The sequence below is a fragment of the Phoxinus phoxinus genome, assembly GCF_949152265.1.
Source record: "Phoxinus phoxinus genome assembly, chromosome: 19".
Classification (NCBI taxonomy): Eukaryota; Metazoa; Chordata; class Actinopteri; order Cypriniformes; family Leuciscidae; genus Phoxinus; species Phoxinus phoxinus.
Genome location: NC_136894.1, coordinates 7,600,650 through 7,622,725, shown reverse-complemented (window position 1 = coordinate 7,622,725; position 22,076 = coordinate 7,600,650). Strand labels below are relative to the sequence as shown.

General features: G+C 39.2%; 1 protein-coding gene across 5 annotated transcripts in view; it reads right to left on the bottom strand.

Annotated features, from left to right (window-relative positions):
* macf1a (microtubule actin crosslinking factor 1a) overlaps positions 1 to 22,076 on the bottom strand; it is a 174,024-nt gene that overhangs the window by 66,527 nt on the left and 85,421 nt on the right. For all 5 annotated transcript variants that reach the window (XM_079590323.1, XM_079590326.1, XM_079590324.1 and 2 more), the window contains 29 exons: positions 18,942 to 19,108; positions 18,730 to 18,842; positions 18,496 to 18,602; positions 18,243 to 18,362; positions 17,723 to 17,818; positions 17,327 to 17,454; positions 17,124 to 17,217; positions 16,551 to 16,705; positions 15,545 to 15,965; positions 14,557 to 14,634; positions 14,037 to 14,198; positions 12,436 to 12,540; positions 12,212 to 12,307; positions 11,984 to 12,109; positions 10,620 to 10,772; positions 8,876 to 9,030; positions 8,052 to 8,178; positions 7,785 to 7,968; positions 7,534 to 7,700; positions 5,325 to 5,503; positions 5,065 to 5,203; positions 3,880 to 4,073; positions 3,632 to 3,791; positions 3,464 to 3,547; positions 3,065 to 3,172; positions 2,871 to 2,969; positions 2,592 to 2,711; positions 2,401 to 2,492; positions 1,486 to 1,621 (listed from right to left, as the gene is read on the bottom strand). In XM_079590323.1, coding sequence (XP_079446449.1) covers positions 1,486 to 1,621; positions 2,401 to 2,492; positions 2,592 to 2,711; positions 2,871 to 2,969; positions 3,065 to 3,172; positions 3,464 to 3,547; positions 3,632 to 3,791; positions 3,880 to 4,073; positions 5,065 to 5,203; positions 5,325 to 5,503; positions 7,534 to 7,700; positions 7,785 to 7,968; positions 8,052 to 8,178; positions 8,876 to 9,030; positions 10,620 to 10,772; positions 11,984 to 12,109; positions 12,212 to 12,307; positions 12,436 to 12,540; positions 14,037 to 14,198; positions 14,557 to 14,634; positions 15,545 to 15,965; positions 16,551 to 16,705; positions 17,124 to 17,217; positions 17,327 to 17,454; positions 17,723 to 17,818; positions 18,243 to 18,362; positions 18,496 to 18,602; positions 18,730 to 18,842; positions 18,942 to 19,108 — 4,065 coding nt within the window. The remainder of the gene's footprint in view (positions 1 to 1,485; positions 1,622 to 2,400; positions 2,493 to 2,591; positions 2,712 to 2,870; positions 2,970 to 3,064; positions 3,173 to 3,463; positions 3,548 to 3,631; positions 3,792 to 3,879; positions 4,074 to 5,064; positions 5,204 to 5,324; positions 5,504 to 7,533; positions 7,701 to 7,784; positions 7,969 to 8,051; positions 8,179 to 8,875; positions 9,031 to 10,619; positions 10,773 to 11,983; positions 12,110 to 12,211; positions 12,308 to 12,435; positions 12,541 to 14,036; positions 14,199 to 14,556; positions 14,635 to 15,544; positions 15,966 to 16,550; positions 16,706 to 17,123; positions 17,218 to 17,326; positions 17,455 to 17,722; positions 17,819 to 18,242; positions 18,363 to 18,495; positions 18,603 to 18,729; positions 18,843 to 18,941; positions 19,109 to 22,076) is intronic.

Here is a 22,076-nt window from a genome sequence, read left to right as displayed (position 1 = left end):
ATTTATTATACACAAAAAACACGACAGCTCAGCATTGCAGTGTGCAAAAAAATATGCAAAAATGCACAAACTGAACGCTAAAAATACAAAAGGACAAAGAAAAAAGCAGATAGAAATCTTGAGAACATATTGCTAGGTCAGAAAGAAAGCAAAAGTAAGAGAGAAAGCAAGCACTACTTACCGTGTGGGGTGGTACGCACACACACTGATAGACCGAGGGTTCGGCGGTTTGAGGCGCAATAGGGTGAGAAGCCGGATGTTAGCGATCTGCATGCCACACTCCAGCTGCCTGATATGCTGCCCGGGACTGACTAACAGACTATTTTCATACCTCTATAACCTATTTTCATATGCATTGTTTTTTAAAATATCTTTTGAGACTTACCCATGAATTTGATCTTGGTTGGTAAATACACGTTTTAATTACTTATCAACTAAGGATAGTCCTGTATACCGACTACTCGCAATTCTGAGATGATGTCTTACAGTTTCTCCCGGCAGCTGTTAGTGATTTTGAAGCAAAATGCTGATTAAATTTCACAAAGAATTACAGTATTAAACACATGGACTGAAAACAGACAATATCACACATACAGACACACACAAACAAACAAACAAACAAACAAACATATAGCTGTGATCTGGACACATCATGCTCAAACAGTGAGGTGGAGGTTTAGCTGGCTTTTTGTGCTCAGTCTATACCAATCCCTAGGAAAATCTTTTGACCACTGCTTTCTGATGAATCTGTCTTGTTTATATCTTTAACTTTGGGCCATTCAAACACAAACACACCATTGTACACACAGTACTCACTACTTAATGACTGATGTATGAGTGCACAGTTCCACACAATGTTTGTGACTGCATATGGCGACAAAACAATATGAATGTAATGACATTTATGCCTTTACATTTACATGTTTACCTGTGCCTTATTCAAATGAGATGTAAAAAAAAAAAAAAAACTACAATTTGAACGTGGTTTAATGGACACTAAAGTGGCTATGGAAGCTGTTTCGGATGCCAAAAAGCTTTTATCACACTATTCTACTCTAATGAGCCGATGAGTTGCGTTTAAGCAGATGTGCTTGATTAATATGAAAAATAAAGATGGTGTGGGTGACATGATATCAGGCATGTTGTATAAAATGATTTAGATTTCACACCATGCTATTAATTTTTTTATAACTGTTAAATAAGACAATGTCTGTGAGATGTATGAAAGTGATGATGAAGGTTAAACCACACGTGACAGGCAACATAAAAAACACAAAAATGATTCACTCGCTCAAGCTCACACATACACACTGCTATAGCATGTCACTAGCACACTGACAATACTTGACCATAACAAAGACCAATATTTAAAGCAATATATTTCAGAAGCATTGTTTCAAGACACGCTTTTTGCTGTTGAAGCTCGCTTTGGCAAAGTTGAACACTGCTGTCACTGGTGACTTCCCCTTGGCCATCTAACTTTACCTTGTGCTTCTCCTCTTTGGCCAGCTGCTCCTCCAGTTTTTGCAACTGTGTGGCAGAACTGTCACACAGTTGAGTGTAGTTGGCTTTCAGCTCATCCAGCTGCGAGACCACCTGGGCACGCTCTTCAGATGATAGCCTAAAGATATATGCGCTTCATTAATAAAAATGTGTGTTTGTGTTTAAGTGCATGATTATTTAACATTTACCTTAAAGGTGGATGTGAACATAATAGTGTAGCTGTTCACAAACTACGGTACATAAAGCACCCCCAAGTGGTCAGTGTTGTTATTGTCAACTAAAACTATTAAAAATCTTATTTGTTAATTGAAATAAAATAAAAGATAAATATATAAGATGAAAAACAAAGATAAAAAATTAAACCTAATAAACTTTTAAAAAGGAAAATTTGAAAATTAAGAAAAAAATGTTTGCCAACTAACTGAAAAGAAGTTTAAGTACAAGAAATAAAATGACTAAAAAAGTAAACTGAATTACAAAAAGACACTAAAATAAAAAAATAAAAAAATAAAAATAAAAATAAATGAAATAAAAAATATGAAATACTACAATACTATATAAATATAACCAGAATATAATAAAATCAAAAGTAAAATAACATTGCACGGATCAAGGCACACAACTGAAACTTTAAAGTAGGCTACTTCTCATTCTTCTTTATTCCGTTGCATCTTCTGACAGGCTATTTCTTCTTGTATCAATTTTTTTATAAGAAAAAAAAAAAAATGTATATAAATATCAAACTACAACTTTAATAAGACTATACAAGTTGTAATCTTAAGAAAAAAACGTTTTTTTAAATATGACCTGAAATAACTGGTATGCTCGGATATCGACTTGACTGACTTGGTAGCACTTGGTATGAAATATGTTGAAGGTCGTATAGGGAAGACTCACTTGCTGGCCTGCTTTGACATCAGGAAGACTTGTGTGCTCCTGATAGCTTCAGCAACTTCCTCTTTTTTAGCTGCTAACTGCTCACTAATAGCCTAAGGAGAGACAGAAACAGTATTTTCAAAGCCACTTACATCTACTTAGTGTTGATTGACAAATATATCATATTCTAATAGTTAACACTCTAACCGTACCTGCTGTGCAGCAAGTGATGGCTCGGCAGATCTGCCAGCGCGCTCCTGTAGGCCCTTGACCCAGCCAAGCATCTCTGAGACCTGCCCCACTCGTGCCTGCTTCTCCTCTTCCACCTCTTTCTGTACCGCAAAAGGGAAACATTTTCATTTGCCATACATCAGATGATGAAACCTGAAGTTGTCTTCATTATGTTCATACTTGTAGGTATTTATTTGTACAAATATACATTAAGCAAAAATTAAAGCTAAAAGTAGGAGGCTTTGAAAAGCATAACACACCTCTTCTTCCTCCAGTCGTCGTAGTGCATCACTAATATACTTGACATGTTGCGTTGTCAGGGTAACCAGAGCGGTGTAGCGTGTGCGTAAATCCATAAACTAAGACAGAGTAGAACAATGTCATTAAAGCATTTAAGGTCAACACAAAGACCAACATAACCATCAAATTAATGTCCTGTTTTCCCTGCATTTACCTCCTGTGTGATGACATCTGATGAAGAGTGCATCCTCCTCCTTTTCACAGGGGACTTCTGGGTTGATTCAACAAAAGCTCTGAATGTCATGAGTTGGAGTTCATAGTCCTAATGCGTACATAGAAATGGGGTTAAATGGGGTTAAGAAAAACCTTAATAAAAATATATATTTTCTTAATAAATAAATGACAAAAGCACATAATAAAAATTATATAAAAGTGAAATAAGATAAAATAAGAACAAAATATTAAATTCAAAACAGTAATAAAACTAAAATAATACTGCACAAAGACACGGTATTGTATGGAGAAACTTATTTTGTGAACCAAGTGTTTATGTTTCCATCTCTCCATGATGACTGCAGTAATTAAGTAGGCGACACTGGTCACTGGTGCTTACCTTAACAGCAGCGCAGTACTGTTTAGAGTACGTCTGGCACTCATCCAGTTTGACCTGGTTCTGTTCGATCTCAGCCACCAAGGCCTGCAAAAGAACAGATACTGAATCAAACACTGACTTGTTTTGCAACACTGGGAGGTATTCATCAATATCAGTGTCGTCTCTCACCGTTTGCTGTGTTAGCTGTTCTGACAAAGCTCTGCTGTCGGTCTGCTCGGGTTGTGTGTTCTCCTGTTTTTCTGTGGTCTCCTCTATCCAGCGGATGAGAGAGTTGTGGCCTTCTCTGTACTGCTGCAGCACTGAACCCAACACCTCAAGATCCGCTTGCCTGTGTGACATCACGTTTCGTTTTATAATCTGGAATATAACTGAATACATCCTCTCTGTCTGCCTCTTTTCCCTTCTAAACAACTCACCGTGTCTCCATTTGCCTGCGCACTCCACTCCACCTCTCAGTGAGCTGGTGTGCTTTCTCTTGGTAGCGGTCCAGTTCAGGGCTGCGGTCAGAGTGTAACTGGCTGAGCTGGCTTCCGACCTCTCTAGCCTGCTGGACCTCTAAACTCAGACTCTGGAATATGTGATCCTGTTCCTCCAGCTCTGAATGCCATTTCTGCAAGTGTAAAATACAGAGTATGAAATGAAATCAAAACAGTAAAGTCACCTATCGACTATTTTTGACAAACAACAGACTGCAAGTCCTTAGAATATCCAATACAGAGTACAGTAGTACAGGAGCAGCGTGGAGTTACGATTTGAGCTTCAGATTTGTTAAAATATTTTAACTTTTGCAGCTAGACCATATGTGGCCACATGACCGGCTGTATTACTAATCAAAACTATGGAGCATGAGGTAAGAAATATTTTTGCACTATTCTTTAAACACTATTTCAGAAAAATGGGCAGTTATGAATAATTATGTCCAAAATAAGTATGATATAATTACATAACTATTTGAGTTGATTAGCCCCAGAAAATCTAGTATGCTTTTCTTTCCCATTGCCGGTCATTTGTTTTGTGTGGATATATTCATATATTTATAATTTTTTTCATCATTTAATCATTTCCCATGGTGAATAAGAGGAGGGTAGTGGCTGCTTCATGACCAGTTTGAAAGCTCTGTGCGACTGCCCCTTGGGGGCGAAATGTGACAATTGTATGCAAATATTGGAGATAGTGAAAAGGTGGCTTCAATGAAAAAAAATCACTTGTCGCCATCTACTGGTGCAATGATGTAATTGATACAATCTTTATTTGAAGCATCAGGTTACTTTCAAAAGTTGATTTACTCTATATTTTGATCGCTAACATTAGACAGAGTGTTTATATACAAACTATAAACTGTGTACTAGTACTTCTGTGAAATCTGAATTATAGTAACACAGAAATAATGATAATGTGTGGTCGAAAACACAACGCCAACGCAGATTTGAATACTCCATTTTGATCTTACCAAAGGTTTAATAGACATAGCTGAATCGTTGTCATTTAGGAATAAAATTGTGTGGATGTTTGAATCAAGTTCGAATCAAAATCTTTAAACGATTAATCATGCAGCTCTAGTTGAGATATGAATCAACTAGTGAAGTGTCTGTGTGTCTCACCTTTAACTGCTCTCCCAAGGCCTGGATTGCAGCAGTATCAGCAGGCACAATATCCTCTTCACTCAGTCGACTCTCATTCTTTCTCACTTGACTTTCTGCAGCCTGCAGGCTTCTCATCAACACATCTACCGTCTTCAGTCTGGCAGATGCAAAAAAAAAAGACACTTAAATCATGTTTGTCGTTAACGTTAAAAAAAGCTTGATGACTAATTAGGGTAGAGTACATGCATATATGTATTGAAATGCCTTTGTGCACTAACTTTTGCAGATAAACGGAGGAGAGGGAGTTGAGTTTCTCAATGTGCTCTACGGCCAGGTTGAGCTCGGAGCGTAGGACAGGCACACTGGAAGAGGTAGGCTTCTCCTCAAAGAAGCTCACGCAGCGACGAGACACCTCACCCAAATCTGACTGAAGACCCTTTAAATCCTGCTGTAGCTTCTGCAACACCATTAAAAGATTCTTCAGATTACATTTATAAAGACTCCATGAAAATGTCATTAAAATGCAGCTTTTAGTCCATGTCTGTTAGATCTGAGGTAATCTGCTACTGTTCTCCTAAAAGTTTACTTGCAATCAGAGGCATATCCTAATTTTTGTCCAATAAATGCTTACTATTATGTTCCCATAGCCTTAAGTGTCTCTGGCTATGAAGTAGAACATGTGATATGTTCATGACAGTGACAAACAGCCCAAAATGTGTTTAAAAAAAGATATATACATTTCTTATTTATATATTATAATTTCTTATTTTAATGGGACATATGTCGAAAAAAAAAAAAGGCTCGTAAAATTATTTAATAAGGAAATAAACTGAAATAAAACTAAATTAAAGCAATAGATATATTTAAGATAATTTTAATGATTTCATAAATAATAAAATAATGCAATCTATAAAAACCAAACCTAATAAAAAGGACAAAAGCACATAAAATTACTAAAACTAAAATGAAAATAAACAAAAATAAAAGCTACTTCAAATAAATTGAATACTATAATAGTCTATACATAATACTATAAAACTATTAAAGGATAATTCCGGTATTTAACACCTTGAGTCTATATTGTAGTTTGTTTTGGATGAACAAGAGTGGTAGACAACATTTTTTTGACAATGGTTCCTCTCTCGACTTTTTTACTATAAAAGAATTGGCCATGGACCCATTTAACATTGGAGTCAATGTGCATGTTCGAAAATGTCATTAAAACAGCCAATAATGTTCGTTTACAAAACTGTGCAACTCACCGAGTGATTAGTGCTGTTAGTTGATGTTCCAGAAACAAAAAGTGTTGCGAAATTCAGTTTCTGTCGTGTTTTATTCGTCATTTTGTAAAATCCCATTGAATTCTGTTGAAGGACTGCGTGCTCGTTAATATAAATGCGCTTCCGGAAACGGAAAGGGGACTGTTTACATTTGGTTGTGTAGTCGATGTAGTCTTTTTGCTCGCTTCCGTTTCTCGGCTAGCGAGCAGAGCAACTGTGCTCTGGGAGAGTAAGCGAAATAAACAAACAAAACCTTCATTAATTGTTACTTGTAACATGGATTATGAAAAGTGGATTATGGAGGACCCGCTCGATTTTGAGTTTGACGGTCGAGGATACCGTTTCGAACCAGAATATACAGAAGAGGAGCTACTTGTAAGGGAGATGGAGGCTCAGTCTAGGGCTATGGAGGCGCCTGAAACTCCAGCAGATGATGTCCCGAGGATTATTTTTTTAGGAATATTACCGCAGTTTTTGACCGCACAAATTCTACCCAAATTGAAAAACGTGACCACTGCAATATAAAGTTGAACTCGACTGTGACCGTGAGTGTCCCGCGAGACATAAACATCGGTTATCGCCATCAAGTGGTCGGGAGTGTGCTAACGCTTCAGATTCAAATATTGAGCGGAAGTTACACGGTCTGAAAAAATAGTTCCACTATAGCAAAATAAACGGATTGGAATCATATATTGCGACGATATATTGTTTATAATCATCAACGAACACCACTAACCACTCGGTGAGTTTAACAGTTTTGTAAACGAACATTATTGGCTGTTTTAATGACATTTTCGAACATGCACATTGACTCCAATGTTAAATGGGTCCATGGCCAATTCTTTTATAGTCAAAAACTCGAGAGAGGAACCATTGTCAAAAAAATGTTGTCTACCACTCTTGTTCAACCAAAACAAACTACAATATAGACTCAAGGTGTTAAATACCGGAATTATCCTTTAACTATTTGATCACTGTCAGCAACATACTGAAAATATTTAATCAAAAAGCTTCTTTTTTTTGTTGAATTAACAGTATTTTCAATTAATCGGACTGGTTTATATACAGTATGTACATCAGCTAAAAACTGTAGTACTGACTGACCACTGATTGCCCAGTAGAGGGAGTATGACCACTGATTGCCCAGTAGAGGGAGTATGACCACTGATTGCCCAGTAGAGGGAGTAGTTGTGTCGATCAGACTCACCTCTTGCTCTGCTATGTGAACTGCACTGTCTGCGACATCTCCTGAAATTGTGCTGGGGTGTGGAGTCTGTATGCCATGCATCAGCCTGCTCTCTGCCTCCTCTAGGTGCGACTTGATGCTCTGCAGCTCTGAGAGGTAAGCACGAGAGGCCAACTCATCCTTCTCCACTGAAAGATAAAAAATAAAACTGAGCACCATGTCATATGGTTTCATAACATGATTAATACACACAGACACAGTAACCTTCTTACCTGTCTCCAAAGAGACCAGCAGCGTTTGGCAATGTTCACGGCAGTTCTCAGCTTCTCTCTCTAGCTCACGCCGTTCAGTCGGTGTGAAAAGTGCGCTCTCACGACTATCCGTAAGGAAGTCGGACAAGTGGGCGTCCAGGTTGTTTAAAGCCTGCTGCCTCTCTGTTGGGGCCTGCAAGCGCATCTAGAGAGACAGACACATGATTATGAATAACGTCTGAAAGAGATCCAATAAGAGAGGGAAAATGAATGAACTTTGGTACTAACTGTGTCCAGACTCCAGGAGGAAATATTTAGTATGTCTTTCTGCAGGTAGTGACAGGAGACTACGCTCTTCATGTTAACATGCAGCTGGTGCCATAGAGACATGACGTTCTGGTACGTCTGCTCCATTCTGTGCACAGATAAAAAAAAATTAAAACAAGATTATCTTACAAAGTTTATAGTTGTTTATGCAACAAAGACAATACAACATCAAAATGTATACTTGTTAAATGTCCCTTGTGTTATAGTGCGCAATTCATCATTCAAAATGAAAAAGCAGTATTTTTCCAAGACAACATGAGTGGTGTTTGCCCCGGTTTTATTTTACTATTATTTATACACTATGATATGATTTATTATTATTTAGATTTTTTGTTTTCATTTTAACTTTAGTTTGAGTTTTAGTAATTTTGTTATGTGCTTTGGTCATTTTTTATATTTCTATTTAGCTTACATTTAATTTGTTTTAGTTTTAGCATTATTAGTACTTATTTTTTAGTTTATTTTTTTTTATATCTAATATTTATATTTTAATTTATTATAGCTTTATTTTAATGAATGAAAACAACTGTTAACAGTTTCAGTTTTAGTTTACAATAACAACACTGGTTTGCCCATGCAAACCTTGCCACTAAAACGCTAGGGTTGTACCTACACAGTTGCTAGAATTGCTAGGTGGTTTTTAGGGCATTCTGGGTGGTTACATGCTGGGCCAACATTACATAAACATAGCACGTTATTATTTCTATGCCGTATGTGATTCCGTGTGTGTGTGAGACCCTCATTAACATGTTTATTGGGAACATTTAAGGATCTGTGTACTGTACCTGCTGGCAGTGTCGATGGCTTCCTGGTTAGGGGGAGGAATGGTGAAACACACAGATGGCACCATGGCCTCATTTCCTGTAGGACTGATGACCTTCCACTTAGTCCTCTGAGAGTTATCCTCCAATACACATTCCTCTCCTTTGCCGATTGTGATCTGAGAAAGAGAGAGATAGAGAAAAAGGGATGGAAGAAACATAACAGGTAAGGGAAAGAGGATTTGAAAAAAGCAGAACTGGTGGTCAATGTTGGTTAAAAGTAAAAAGTAAAGGGATTCAAAAAAATTAACCAAAGGATGAGGAATAAGATGTTAATGCTAATGGCCTTCATATGAGTTGACTTACATGAAATATGAATTTCATGAAATAATAATGCCTTACTATGCTAACATATCTTTACACCTGATAACTGGCAAAAAAACAAAAACAAAAAAATATTCAAAAGCTCTTATCTTGTTCACCCGTTCACCTAGCTTTGCCTTAGGCTAACATGAAAGCTAAACATATCAATAATGCTAAAGGCAACAAGATTAAAAGCCTCGTGAGTCATTTAAGCATATTAAAAATCAAAGAAAAGATGTGAGCACTTTCTAGTGCCCCACCTCAACTCTCACCCTATCCCCTTGCACACAGTGAACATTATGCTTTTTTTTTTTATATTACGTATGGATATGAAATTAAATCTAACAGAGGGTTACCGCCTTTGTGACTGATAAATACAATAGAATTAAAATGACATAGCAAGTCAACATGCAACATGCTCCCATCATGGAAAATTGATGACATTTTGGGCTGGGATAATTTAAAAAAACACCTAATACATAATATATATGCCCTATTTCACATTAACAGTGTATAGGACGCCTGAGGTAAAGCAGGGGTCCCTTGTGTGCAGGGCCAGGCCAGAGAGCAAAGGTCAGAGGAGGAGAACGGTCGGCAATAGTACCTGAGAGTTGGCCTTGCCCAGCCCCGCAGACACACATAAAGAGGAAGGGAGAAGGAAGGGAACAGAGAGAGAAAGATGGAGTTAAATGGAGGGATAAAGGAAAAAGAGGAGGATTTGGGGAGGGCAGAGAAAAGGGGGTTGGGAAGGGGATAGGGAGGGAGAAAGAGATTACTTTCAGGCATTTAGCAGACCTCGCCTGACTGAAATAATGCGATCAGGAAATGAAACGGGGCCACAGCTGCGAGAGTGATTGAGTGTTTATGAGTATTCTGCATAAGAATGAACACTCAATAAATGACAGCCTCTTATTTCATAATTTCAAATAAGTAGAGTATGTGAAATATGTGTGAATGAAAAGCAACGGAATGGCAGATTAGATACGCTATAGCAGGTTTGTTCATCACTCATGATATGCCACACCTCCACTTTGCCAGGATTCTTTGCTTACAGCTAAGTTGGAACACACAGGACAGATTCTCTGGACATATCTTGGTCATTTGCACCTTTTCCCCATATACTTGCCTTCACAGCTCCAGGGTGGTTTATGACTAAATATGCAGATGGTCTCTGGCTAGCACCCTGAGTGGAGCAGAAGATGAAAACTAAAAGACGGTTTTCAGGTGGGGTAGGATAGGGACACAAACGTAAAGCTCTGAAAAAACGAATTAGGATCACATTTCTTTTCCAAATGTGATCATAGCTCAGTTCTTAAGAGCATAAGGATCAATGCAGGGTTGTGATGTGATAAGGAAAGGCAAAGCGAGTAGGTTGTGATGGTGAGATATCTGGAGCATGTTATACCTCTATTTGTCGGTAGTCACAGATGGCACGGATGGGCGTGGTGGTGCCCAGGTTACTCTCTGCACTGCGTGGGCGGAGCTGGACTACAGACTTGGCCCGGCCTACAAGGCTGGCCACTGTGCTGCGGTATTCAATCAATTGTTCTTTCTCCTCCTGAAAAATAAAATAAATAAGAAAGTCAAATATATTAAATATTAAATATTTAAATGTATTAATCAGAATATAATTCTTTAATTAAGCCACTGTCCTCGTAATTGGAGTTTTTCCATGCTAAAAGTAAGACTAACTGAAACGGAAATGTGCATTCATGATAATAAATATAAATTTTCTCACAAAAATAGCTTAATGACTTTCAAAATATCTTTAAGAACATAAGGTCATCACTGATATTCTTCCCTGGGTTATTATTTGCTTAGCTTTCATTGTACTAAAATTAATGAGTATGTGGTATGCCACTTCCACGAACAGCTCATAAGGGATTCATTAGTTCTGGCATTGGGAAGCAGAGGCTGACAGGAAGATCTAATAACACAACGCTCTCTGCAACTTAACATGTGGTATTACATTTGACTGCATATCAACATGGGGTCAGAGTTCATCAAAACCATAGAGGATTTTCAGAGCAACAACAAGAGTGAAATTATGGCAAACATGCCAAAACCTTATTTGAGGGATATAAACTGTTACTGGTCATACACACTAGGGATTATTGGGGAGACATCTGTCAAATGCTTAATTAAAATAATCACCTAGTGAGAGCTGTAGGCGATGTAGAACACATACTGACACAAAGAACGGTTCAAGTTTATGTTTAAGAATAATCTTATGCTCAATTATAAACAACCACTCAAATAAATGACTTTTGATGATGCTCGTTTAATTTAGTTAATTACGAACTAATGCAACAATTTTTTATAGTCATTGTTACAGTCATTGAAAACAACAACAACCAATATTTTCTTAAAATAAAAAAAGAGTGCTTTTTTATTGTAAAATTAGTAGTAGTAAGCATAGTACAAGTATTAATAAAATCTAGTAATTTTTAACACTGTTACATAATAGATAGAATATAGATCAACTTTTTATTGCATTCATGCCCTTATTTAACTGTGATGCCTTTGTGCTAGCTCTAGGTTTCTCTTCCGTATGGCCAAAGAGGATATGCCCATTGCTCTGTCTGCTCTTGTGCAACAAACTCTCATGGTGCCATCTGTGCACTCATTGAGCTCAAAAATTCAAATTCCTAATCCTAAACTAAGTAGTATAAACTGTAAAATCTCCTATGAACAAGTGTTTTATTTATGGTTTGGCTGATTGTGCGCAAATCTTTTTTTTTCCTTTTTTGAATAAGAGGGAACACCCACCATGGAGTCCTGCAGCAGATCCTCCAATCTGCCAAGTCTGCTGTTTTTATCACAGGTGTACTGTCTCTTAATGGTGTCTTGTAGCTGACGTAGAAAGCTTTCACAGTCCCGTGCATCACTCATAAACTAAAACAAAGTCATTAAAACCCAGAAAATGTAATTTAAAGCAAAACATGTATAAAAAATATTTTTTTTAATGCTTTTCCATTGAAAAGCTTGACTTCGTACCTGGAAGTAGGCAGTGTTATCCTTGAGGTGCTGCTCCACACATATGCAGAGCTCTTTAATCCACTGCCACTGCGTCTGCAGGGCAGCACTGTAGGCCTATGATCAGAGAGGTCAACAGGTCAGGACTGAGCACCAAATCTGGTTTCAAACCAATTTTACTGCGTCTGAGAGCGACATACTGAGTTCACAGCATGAAGATTTCTTCATATTGGTCAACAACTCACCTCCACTGTTTGTTTGGCTGGGTGGTTTTCTTGACACATGTGGTCAGCTGTCTCCTGGAGGGAGTGCATCACTTCCTGTTTTTCTTCCAGCTCTGACCTCATGTCCTGAGAGAGATTAAGGAGATCAAAAGATATTGCTCAATCCCCCAAAAATCTAATGAACAACTGCAACTACAATTACGATACTACAATTAAATTGGCAGATTTTACTGTAATCAACTCATCCATGTCTGTTTCATTTTTAAATGTTGACCTCATAATTTAACTCGACAAATCATAAAACGACAATCACTTCTCCAATCACTTAGTCGGCTTAAACTCTGGCACTGCAAGCTGACGGTCATCTGCCTCCATTTTTGAGCTCAATTCCCACCTCTCAAAAGCCAGTCAACAACAAGATGCATAGAACCAAGCTTTCACTAACATTTTTTTCTTTTTCAAAATCCATTTCACTTACATTTCCGATTCAATTCCATTTCTGTTTCATCATGACTTTAAATAATCATGAAGTACTTTTGAAACTGAGGGCAAACAGTTTCAAAGTTTTCAAAGCCCTAAATCTTATAAAATAAATGTGTAAAGGGATACTTCACCTCTGGAAAGATGAATGTGTATTTAAAATGGGTCATTTATGTAGTAGAAATGTGAAATTACTTTTGAATTTGGAGCCTTCTAGACTGAGAAAAGCCAGAAAATGTATTTTTGGCTTATGGGGATGAAAGACAACTCCCAGAATGCACTTGCTTCGTTGCCCTAGGAGGCCACTCCCAAGCCATGCCTACCGGTAAGAGAGCGCAGTTAAACAACAAGGCTAGGCTACTAGTGAGTCTCCGTGACAAGTCTGCCCGGGATTTTGCGATCGCCCAAAATGTCCAGGATTCGGCTTTTGCATTCTACAGTCGCCATTCATCATGTTTACTGTGGCGAGCAGGACGAGACTGAGGGCCGCGGGAGAACGACGCGAGGCCGGTGGCGTGATTACTGATGAGGGGCACCTGTGAGACGCACCGGTCTCGTATCTCTCATGGAGGAGCGGGAATTTTCTTAGCAATGTTAAAACGCACATTAACCCATCACTTGTTTAGCATTCATGTAAACACTACATTCAGATAAAAAATCATTTAGATTGAAACAAAAGGTGAGCATGTAAACAATGAATGGCAACTGCAGAAAGCAAAAGCTGAATCCCGGACATTTTGGACGATCTCGATGGCCGGACATGTCCGGGAAAAAGAGGATGGTAACCCCTACTACTCAGCTTTCTCCACAGAATAAGAACCTGTTAGCTTAGCTTCCAAAATAAAAGATGGCTGACACTATTAACTACTAACGTAAATTACGATTTTTGCGTCATCTGAGGATTTTTTCCAGACAAAAAATACATAAATCTCTTGTCTCAGGGGGATATGAGGGAAGAAAGCATGGTAATTCGAAAATACTACAGGTTTTCTACTGATACAAAGCTTAATGCTAAATCCTGAAGTATCCCTTTAAAGAAAACATACATGAAAGGGAAAAAAACATTAAGTAATAAGGAGTAAATCAGTAAAGGAACATATAGTGGCCAGAGGTAGTGCATCTTTCTATAGATGGAGTCTTACAGCATATTGCTCTCTTTTGGCAGCCATGTTGGTGTTGCCGTCACTCCAGTCGAAGGCCAGCTCCTCCTCCTCCCTCTCATTGAGCCAGATCAGCTCCTCAGTGCAGTGGGACACAAAAGCTCGAAGGCTCTCCAGGCAACGCAGTCGCCATGACGAATGTTCCTGCGACAACACAAAACAACATTTATAACACTGGCCATATAACGCGGCCAACTGCTCAGTCTGATGCTTTCCCCGTGGTAAGCACCCTTGTTCTTTTGAACAATTGCATGTTTTCATGGAGAACTGATTTGGTTAAATTATGGAGACGTGTGTGGGTGTGGGTATATGTCAAGAGCAGGTGTTTTGCGGCAATCTTGAGCATGTCACACAAGCATTCTGTAATCTGCCTTTGTAAGGACACACTCTGTCACACCCTAATGAGATTAGAGAAGAGTAATATACATAATACAGAGTATAATGAACTCAAATACACTCACACATGTCTGCTTATCATAATTCTTAAGCAGGAAAAACTCACCAGCAGTTTGCAATACTGGTTCTCCAACTTGGACAGAGTCTCAGAGTAACTGCTACGTAAATTAGGCGAGACCCTTGACTGAGGGAGAGAGAATATGAAGAAATAAATTATTCCTTATGCAAAAGTGTGCAGAGCGCAATACATAAGGTTTTTAAGTCCATTCACACCCATTCTGATTTGCCTAGTTGGTTGTGCACCTGGCAAGTTTTAAAATGAAACAATGCATGTCTATGGACAAAATCATAAAGCTATCATGAACCACAGACAGTAAGAGAAAGTTTAACTGACTGTGAAGTAACCAAACAGAACGTTTTTGTTTTTAAGCGTCATTAAAGGTGTGCATTGCTCTAGGCTTAGAGTAAGTCATGACTGTTGTTTTTAATGGACCCTATTCAATATGACTATACAACAATAATAATTATCATCGTTGTATTATAAAAATTAAAAAAATAAATAAAACTATTGTACTGTAAAATAAAACAGGATTTAATAATATTTTTACAACAGTAATTTACAGTACTAATATACATGTCTTAATTTCCTTGGCTACTAATTGTTAAATAAATAGAGCTTTTATTTTGGTGAAAACCACAGGAAGACCTTTTTAAGCTTCTGATTTTTACATAACAAATATAAAAATGATTCTCATTACAAGATGTTGGCACACCGTATCATGAGCTGCTCGTGTGTAAATGAACACATTGTCACACTCGCATTTGCTACTTGGCGCATTCTAATTTTGGACGCCATATACAACCATTCATCTGTCACTTGCACCGATGCACCTAAATATTTTTTCACAGTCACACAGTAATTTTCATTCGCAAATTGTCAGTTGAGAGGCATTTTTTTCAAGTGCATTCCAGTTTTGTGTGCAATATGCACAATATGCCTGCTTGCAGTCAGTGTACATGCTGCCTGAAGGCGGAGACTATATCAGAATTGGCGTGGAAGGTCCTTTGATACTAAGACCTCATAGTTCATGTACCTCATAATTTCGAGCCTCTTTGAGGCTATTGAGTAGATCCTCCACAGCTGTGTGAATGATGTGGTGGTCCTGCAGGTGCTGTTCTACCGATGGCAGATCAGTACCCCACTCAGCTCGCTCCAGTAAGTCCTGTGTCGCTTCAACCCACCCCAGCAGCTCATAGATGAAGCGCAGACTGCCTTCATCTTCAGAGGAGGACATGGCTACCAGATCTGCACGAGACATCGGCCGCCTGAGCAAAGACGCCGCAGCACCCACTGCTCCCAAAAGTGTCTGTGCTCCGAGTGTAGCCAGACCCCCTTGGGACCCCTTCTGACTCATGTGCTCTCCCAGCAGACCCCCCATGGTGAAATGACCCTTCCTGTACACACTGGCACACTGCAGGCGCATAGAGACCAGCTCCTCCTGCAGACATGACACCCTACAAGAGAGAAATGACCTCGAGTAAGACTGCTGGATGGAAAAATATATAATTTTTCTGCAAAATAGAAAAGACTTCATTAAAGTAATCCATGTGACTAGTGGTTTCACCTCAATTTTTATAAATTTTGTGCAAAAAAAAAAAAACTATTTACAAAATAATATTATCCAAAAACCAATGGAGTAACATAGGTTACTTTAATGATGTCTTTCCTATTGTTCTGGACCTTAAATGTGTAAATTGCGTTGCTCGCAATGGAGTGATTTCTCTCGGATTTCATCAAAAATATCTTAATTTTTGTATCGAAGATGAACAAAGGTCTTACGAGTTTGGAACAACATGAGGGTGAGTAATTAATGACAGAATTTTCATTTTGGGGTGAACTAACTCTTTATAATAATTGCGAATCATTTTAATTGTGATAACTGTGATTATTGTTCACAGTACAGAGTACAGAAATCTCTCCCTCTTTTCTGTCAATCAAATTAATCTTTAATAACCGTCAACAAAAACAAAATCATCCCATCCCTCTCTCTGGCTTGCCTTTCACACACATTTTTCTATTTCCCCTTTTCTCCCTCTTACCTGAAAGCCAGCTGTTCCACTTGGTAGTACTTCTCATCTCGAAGGACCTGCAGGTCAAGGTGAAGCTGTCTGACAAGAGCCTCACAGTCCTGCAGATACAACCCCAATTCATTCTCACACCGCACTGGCTGCCCATTCTCTAGCTGAGACATGTCCTGAGGAAAGACAGAAGACAATGGAAAACAATGGAGCACAAAAGATTTCTTAAATGATAAATAACCCAGTTTTTTATGCAAAAAAAAAAAAAAAACTAAACTGGGTGATCTCAGACCTTTATAGTAATATTAATCTTCTACCATTTCATTCAATACTGAAAAGCAGTAATACAAATAGTTAAATATAGTAAAAAAAGACTATTGTACCCAATATTTGTGTGCTATGTAGCTTAGCATCTAACATCAGTATCTAACGAGTGCTATTACTATAGCAGGCAGAGCTGCTGCATATGAAGATCATTCCAAATCATTCAGTTCCATTTCAGAAGTCAGTTGCCTATGTAGACAGAGGACTGCAAGGCAGCTTAATAGTTTTTGGAAAAGAGCTTATGACAGAGTTCCTACAGCCCATACTTACAGCCTGCAAAGTGTTCTTCGCCAGTGTGAGTTTCTCCTCACAATCTAGAGCCATGTTCTGGATCTTATTGGCCATCTGCAGGAGTAACTCCAACCTATAAACAAAAGGTACATACTGTACAAAATACCTATAAAAAATACTGAAATGCTGAACTGCTACTAATGTAAATGTAGCCATTTTATCTAGAAGTGGAATCTCCAAACCTTTCCACAGCAGGCCTCAGTGCTTTCTCTCTCTCCAACATCTCCAGGATCAGTTTTCCCCATTCCTCCTCCAGATCATTAGGGTGTAGCCCTTGAGGCAACTTAATGCGCCCAAACTCTATCCATGCCTAAACAACATCCACAAACATCAATCATGAAAAGAAGCTTTCCTAGTGTGTTTGAGTGTGTGCATGTGTATTCCCTTTATACTGTCAGTCTTCCTCCTCTCCCACATGTCAGCATTGTGCTCTACATTAGCCTGAATCTGTTAATGTGCAGCTCCACTGTGCCTCTTATGAACAGAGCTGCCTGCATTTAGCTGCAGAATCAAGGTCAGCCTCAATCTCTCTCTGTCTTATTGTCATTCTCTTTTAATCTTCGTTTTCTCTTTCTCACCTCCAGAAGCTTGTAAAGGTGCTCAATGTGGCTTTTCTCTCTTTCCTTTGCGGGGATCTCAGTTTCTTTGAAGTGGACATATTCATTGTAAAGTGCCTGGGGAAGAGAAGACTTTTGGTAAGCAGCCAAGTCAGATCAAATCAAACAGTGATTAGCAATTTAAAGCATCACAGCCTTTTCTGGACATGAAGGCTGTTTCAAAAGGTAATTCCTTTTGCTGCCTTCACAGACACCTATTTTAAGACAAATTCTAAGGGAGTATGTATCCTTCACAGAGAAGGCAATCCCAGAATGCACTGCAAAAACTAAAATAATGGGTTTTAAATAGACAATGAATTCAGCACTGAAAAGGATGAAAAGCATACTGTGTTTTTTCATGTTTGTTAGAATATTGTTTTGTTAGCTTTTGTTGTTTATTGTTGAATAGAGTTTTATTTTATTTTATCAAATTATATCTTTAGCTACATCTTTATGAAATGCTGCTCTGTTCTATCGACGACTCATCCCTCACGTTTCTTACCTTGAGTTCCACAGGATTGTGGGGGAAGCTCCTATTGGCCATGAGGGCCGTATGTTGCCTGGTCCACTGCAGCAGAGAAGAGAAGCCAGATTTGTACTCCGTCCATCGTTGGTCAACCTCCTAAACAACAGATACCGCATGTGAGAAAACAAGGGGGGAAAACATTTACAATGTGTAATTTATAGTTACAAATGTACTGTAGAGAAAGAAAATAAAACTTAAAGAGAGTGAGTGCACTGTGAAGTGATCATACATGAGCTGCAATGCCTTCTCCACCCTCTGGGATCTTGGGGAAAGCATCGTAGATGGAGGAGACGTACGTGATGACAGATTTCTCGTCTGGCGACGACACATCGACATCTGATGTAGAAAGAGGATAAAGATATTGAGAAAGCGAATGATGATCAAAGACAAATGGAGTGTAGCAAACAATAATTCTCATATGCAGAATGGATGAAACTAAAGACAAGTAAAACACAAATTTTACCTTCAGCATCTAGAAGTCGTGTTACCCCTAACGACTCTGCAATCTCAAAGGCCTGTTCCAGGTTCTCACGGTTACTTTGTTGCGCAACCACTTCCATGTTTATCAGGTCCGGCCTAAAAATCACATTGCCATGAGATCATGAGTGTTGATCCCCTAACGTGCGTCTATCCTTTGAAATTGAGCACTCATTATACTTAAATATGTGTGTGAACCTGTATCTGTGCAGAAGAGCATTGAACAAGCGTCCATCGCTCCAGTTGGAAGAGAAATTGGCACAGCGGAGACCGGGGTAGCCCTCTGTAGCCTGTTGACTCCATAATAGCAGCTTCTCTTTCGCCGTGAGGTCACCTGACTCACCGCTCACATAGATCTCAGAAATCTGGTAAAGAGAAAAAGCTGATACTGTATCCGAACCTCATTAAATTATTTAACTGTGTGAAGGGGAACTGATCTCATACTTCTACTAAAAAGGTTGAGTATCACTTGTCTGCAAACATATATTTAGGAGTAGCCTCTGTATATCAGACCCCAAGGCCCGAATGACCCGCAGCAAGGCCATGAACCTTTCACTTATCTTATTCCTCTACTTTTACTTCCTCTTCTTCTTGACAAAGGGAGTCAGTATCCGCAGTATCTGTCTGTGCCAGGCTCTAATCTGTATTCCTTTGTCATTCCTCTCATATGCTACTCTTCGCATCCCTGCCTGCCTCTTTTCTTGCAGAGCTAGCGAGGAACACTTTAAATCCTGGAATAAATGCAGACAGTGCTAAGAGTACAGACAGACTTAAGAGTATATCACAGCTCTTCAAGTCAATCATGCAGGCCAAGATTAGCTTGGTCAAATTTGGTGACATTCAGAAACAGAACAGTAACTGTCCTAGCCTGAGCTTCTTACTCTAAAGATGATTTAGGAAGTGAGGTCAGACAGATTTCTAAAGCTAGTCCAATCAACAAGGCTCTGAGCCATAATAACGCACCAAAACATTACCTCTTCTTTTGGTTTAAACATATTTGCCAGACAAGACGGCTTGAGTCAAATCAGACTCAATGAGAATCGAACAGGACAATATAGATTAAATCAAGTTTGATGACATGGACATAATGTGGTATTTCCATCAGAGAGCAGATGACTGAGAATTTGACCTTATAATAGAGTCAGGAGTCAGGACAGAGCTGCACCCTGAAACCTTCAAATAGTGTATTTACATCACAGTCAACACTGAGCATGCTCCCGGAAGATGAACACATAACAATGTGCAATTTAACACTTTAGAAGTGTGGGCATAAGGGATAGTGGAGGAAGGGCTGCAACCAGCAACGTAAAAAGATATTTGAGAATGGTATGAGCTAAAAATATCAGAAAAGTGATATATGAGAAATCAAACAAAACAAAAAGAACAGTATAGCACAGCACGACACAGCTAAAAACAAAACAAAATGAAACCCAAACAATAAAAATGCAAATCAACAAATCCACCAGATTAACAAATATTACAAAATATGTAAATGCCATATAATTGGTGGTGGTTGAGGAGATCGCACCTTCCATATGTAAAGCGCTTTGAGTACCCAGAAAAGCGATATATAAATGTAACGAATTATAATTAACAGCAAACATTACAACAAAAGGAAGTTGGTTGGCCTGATTAATGCATATCAAATTCAAATTCATATTTGTTTTGCATATGTAGGAAATTTCATAACAATATGAATGCAACTGGCACATACTGTACTGAACTCCAATGAAGACATCTTGCTTTACAGAGAGACATCACTGAGACTGCATTTAAACATACTCAACCAGTTACTGTTTGATGCATATTTTTGGGTGTGTATATGTTGGCTTCAGTTTCCACACTTTTGCTGCATTTTTGACATCACTGAAATGCCATGCAGATTCATAGTTTGAACATAGTTAGGATTAAGCATCTTATAAGGTAAACCTGCTAACAAACAAATAAACCTAGCTAGCACAATGCTGCAACATCTGTAGCAAGGCCACGAAATCCCTCTCTAACAGTTATAACTCTTAAGTGTGCAGGTGGAGCACAAGGGCGAGGGAGGGCTGGCAACAAACTCAAATATGCAGCAATCGTACACTGGTGCAGAGAGAAAAAAGATGAACAGCTGACAAAGTGTCTGTGAACATCACTAGTGATGGTGTTTTTGGCACTGCAAGGCAGTTTCACTCTAATACAGAACATCAGGAATGACAGGAAATAGAGTGGGTGGTATGAGGGAAGGAAAATAATGAGGAATGGAGGGAAGGGAAAGAGGCAGACAGTGAGAGATAGTCTGGCCAGTACTGATTAGGCTCCTGGGAGAGGGTCAGGAAGGATCTGCTGTGTTTTAGACTCAGCTGATTGGCTGAGAGTAAAAAGCCGCACGATAGATAGAAGGGTAGAAATACAATGAAATGCAAAACAATCATACACCTGTACCCCCAATCCACTCCCAAGCCACGTCGGCTTCAAAGTCTACTCTTTTATGCTACAAAAGCGACATGAAAGCGCTTTAGGCAGACAGAGAAAAAATTATCTGACCTGGCTGCAAGGCTGAGCTGGAATCTCTTGTGGGGAGATGGGACTCTCAAGCATAGAAGAATCAAGCACATCAGAGGAGCTCCCCCAGTCAGTCTGGACAGCACCTCCCGTCTCAGGCGAAGTAAGAGGTACATCACTAGCATAACCTGAAGACTGAATGTCCTGTGGTGGGAGGCCAAAGCCTTCAGTTACTTGAGTAGAGTTGTCCAATAGGAACTCATTCTCTTTTTTTTCCTGAGCTGCAGCTGTTGCTGGTTTGGCAGAGTCGTTCTTCCCGGGTGGTCGTCCTTGAGTTGCGGAGACTTGTATTTTCATAATGTCTCCAGTAACAGGAGATACAGCTGGAGGTTCAGAATGGACCTCAAGTTCTTTGTCGCGCCAGACGGGTGACCCATAGTCTTTTGGATAGACAGTTCGGACCACACAAAGTTGTCCTCCAAACTCACGAATGTGAACAACTCCCTTCTTCTCAGTTTTCAAGGGGTCACTGAACAACATTTCTCTTGCCCCATGCACATCCCTTCCTTCCTCCTCTACTTCCAGTTCACCACGTTTGGAGCGTAAAAGGCAAGGTCTCTCTAATACGCCCTGAACTCGCTCTCGAACCTTGCAGACTCTTCCTCCTCCAGGTGTTGTGCTGCCCTGCTCCAATTCAGCATGAGACTCTTCACTAAGTCCCTCCACCTCAAACCGGCGAAGTGCCCCCAGCCACGCTGGACTGGGATCTGGGGAAAGAATGGCCATCTTGCTGCCCCGCAATGTCCCGGTGCTTCCAAAAATTGGGGCCATACCAGGAACCAGGAC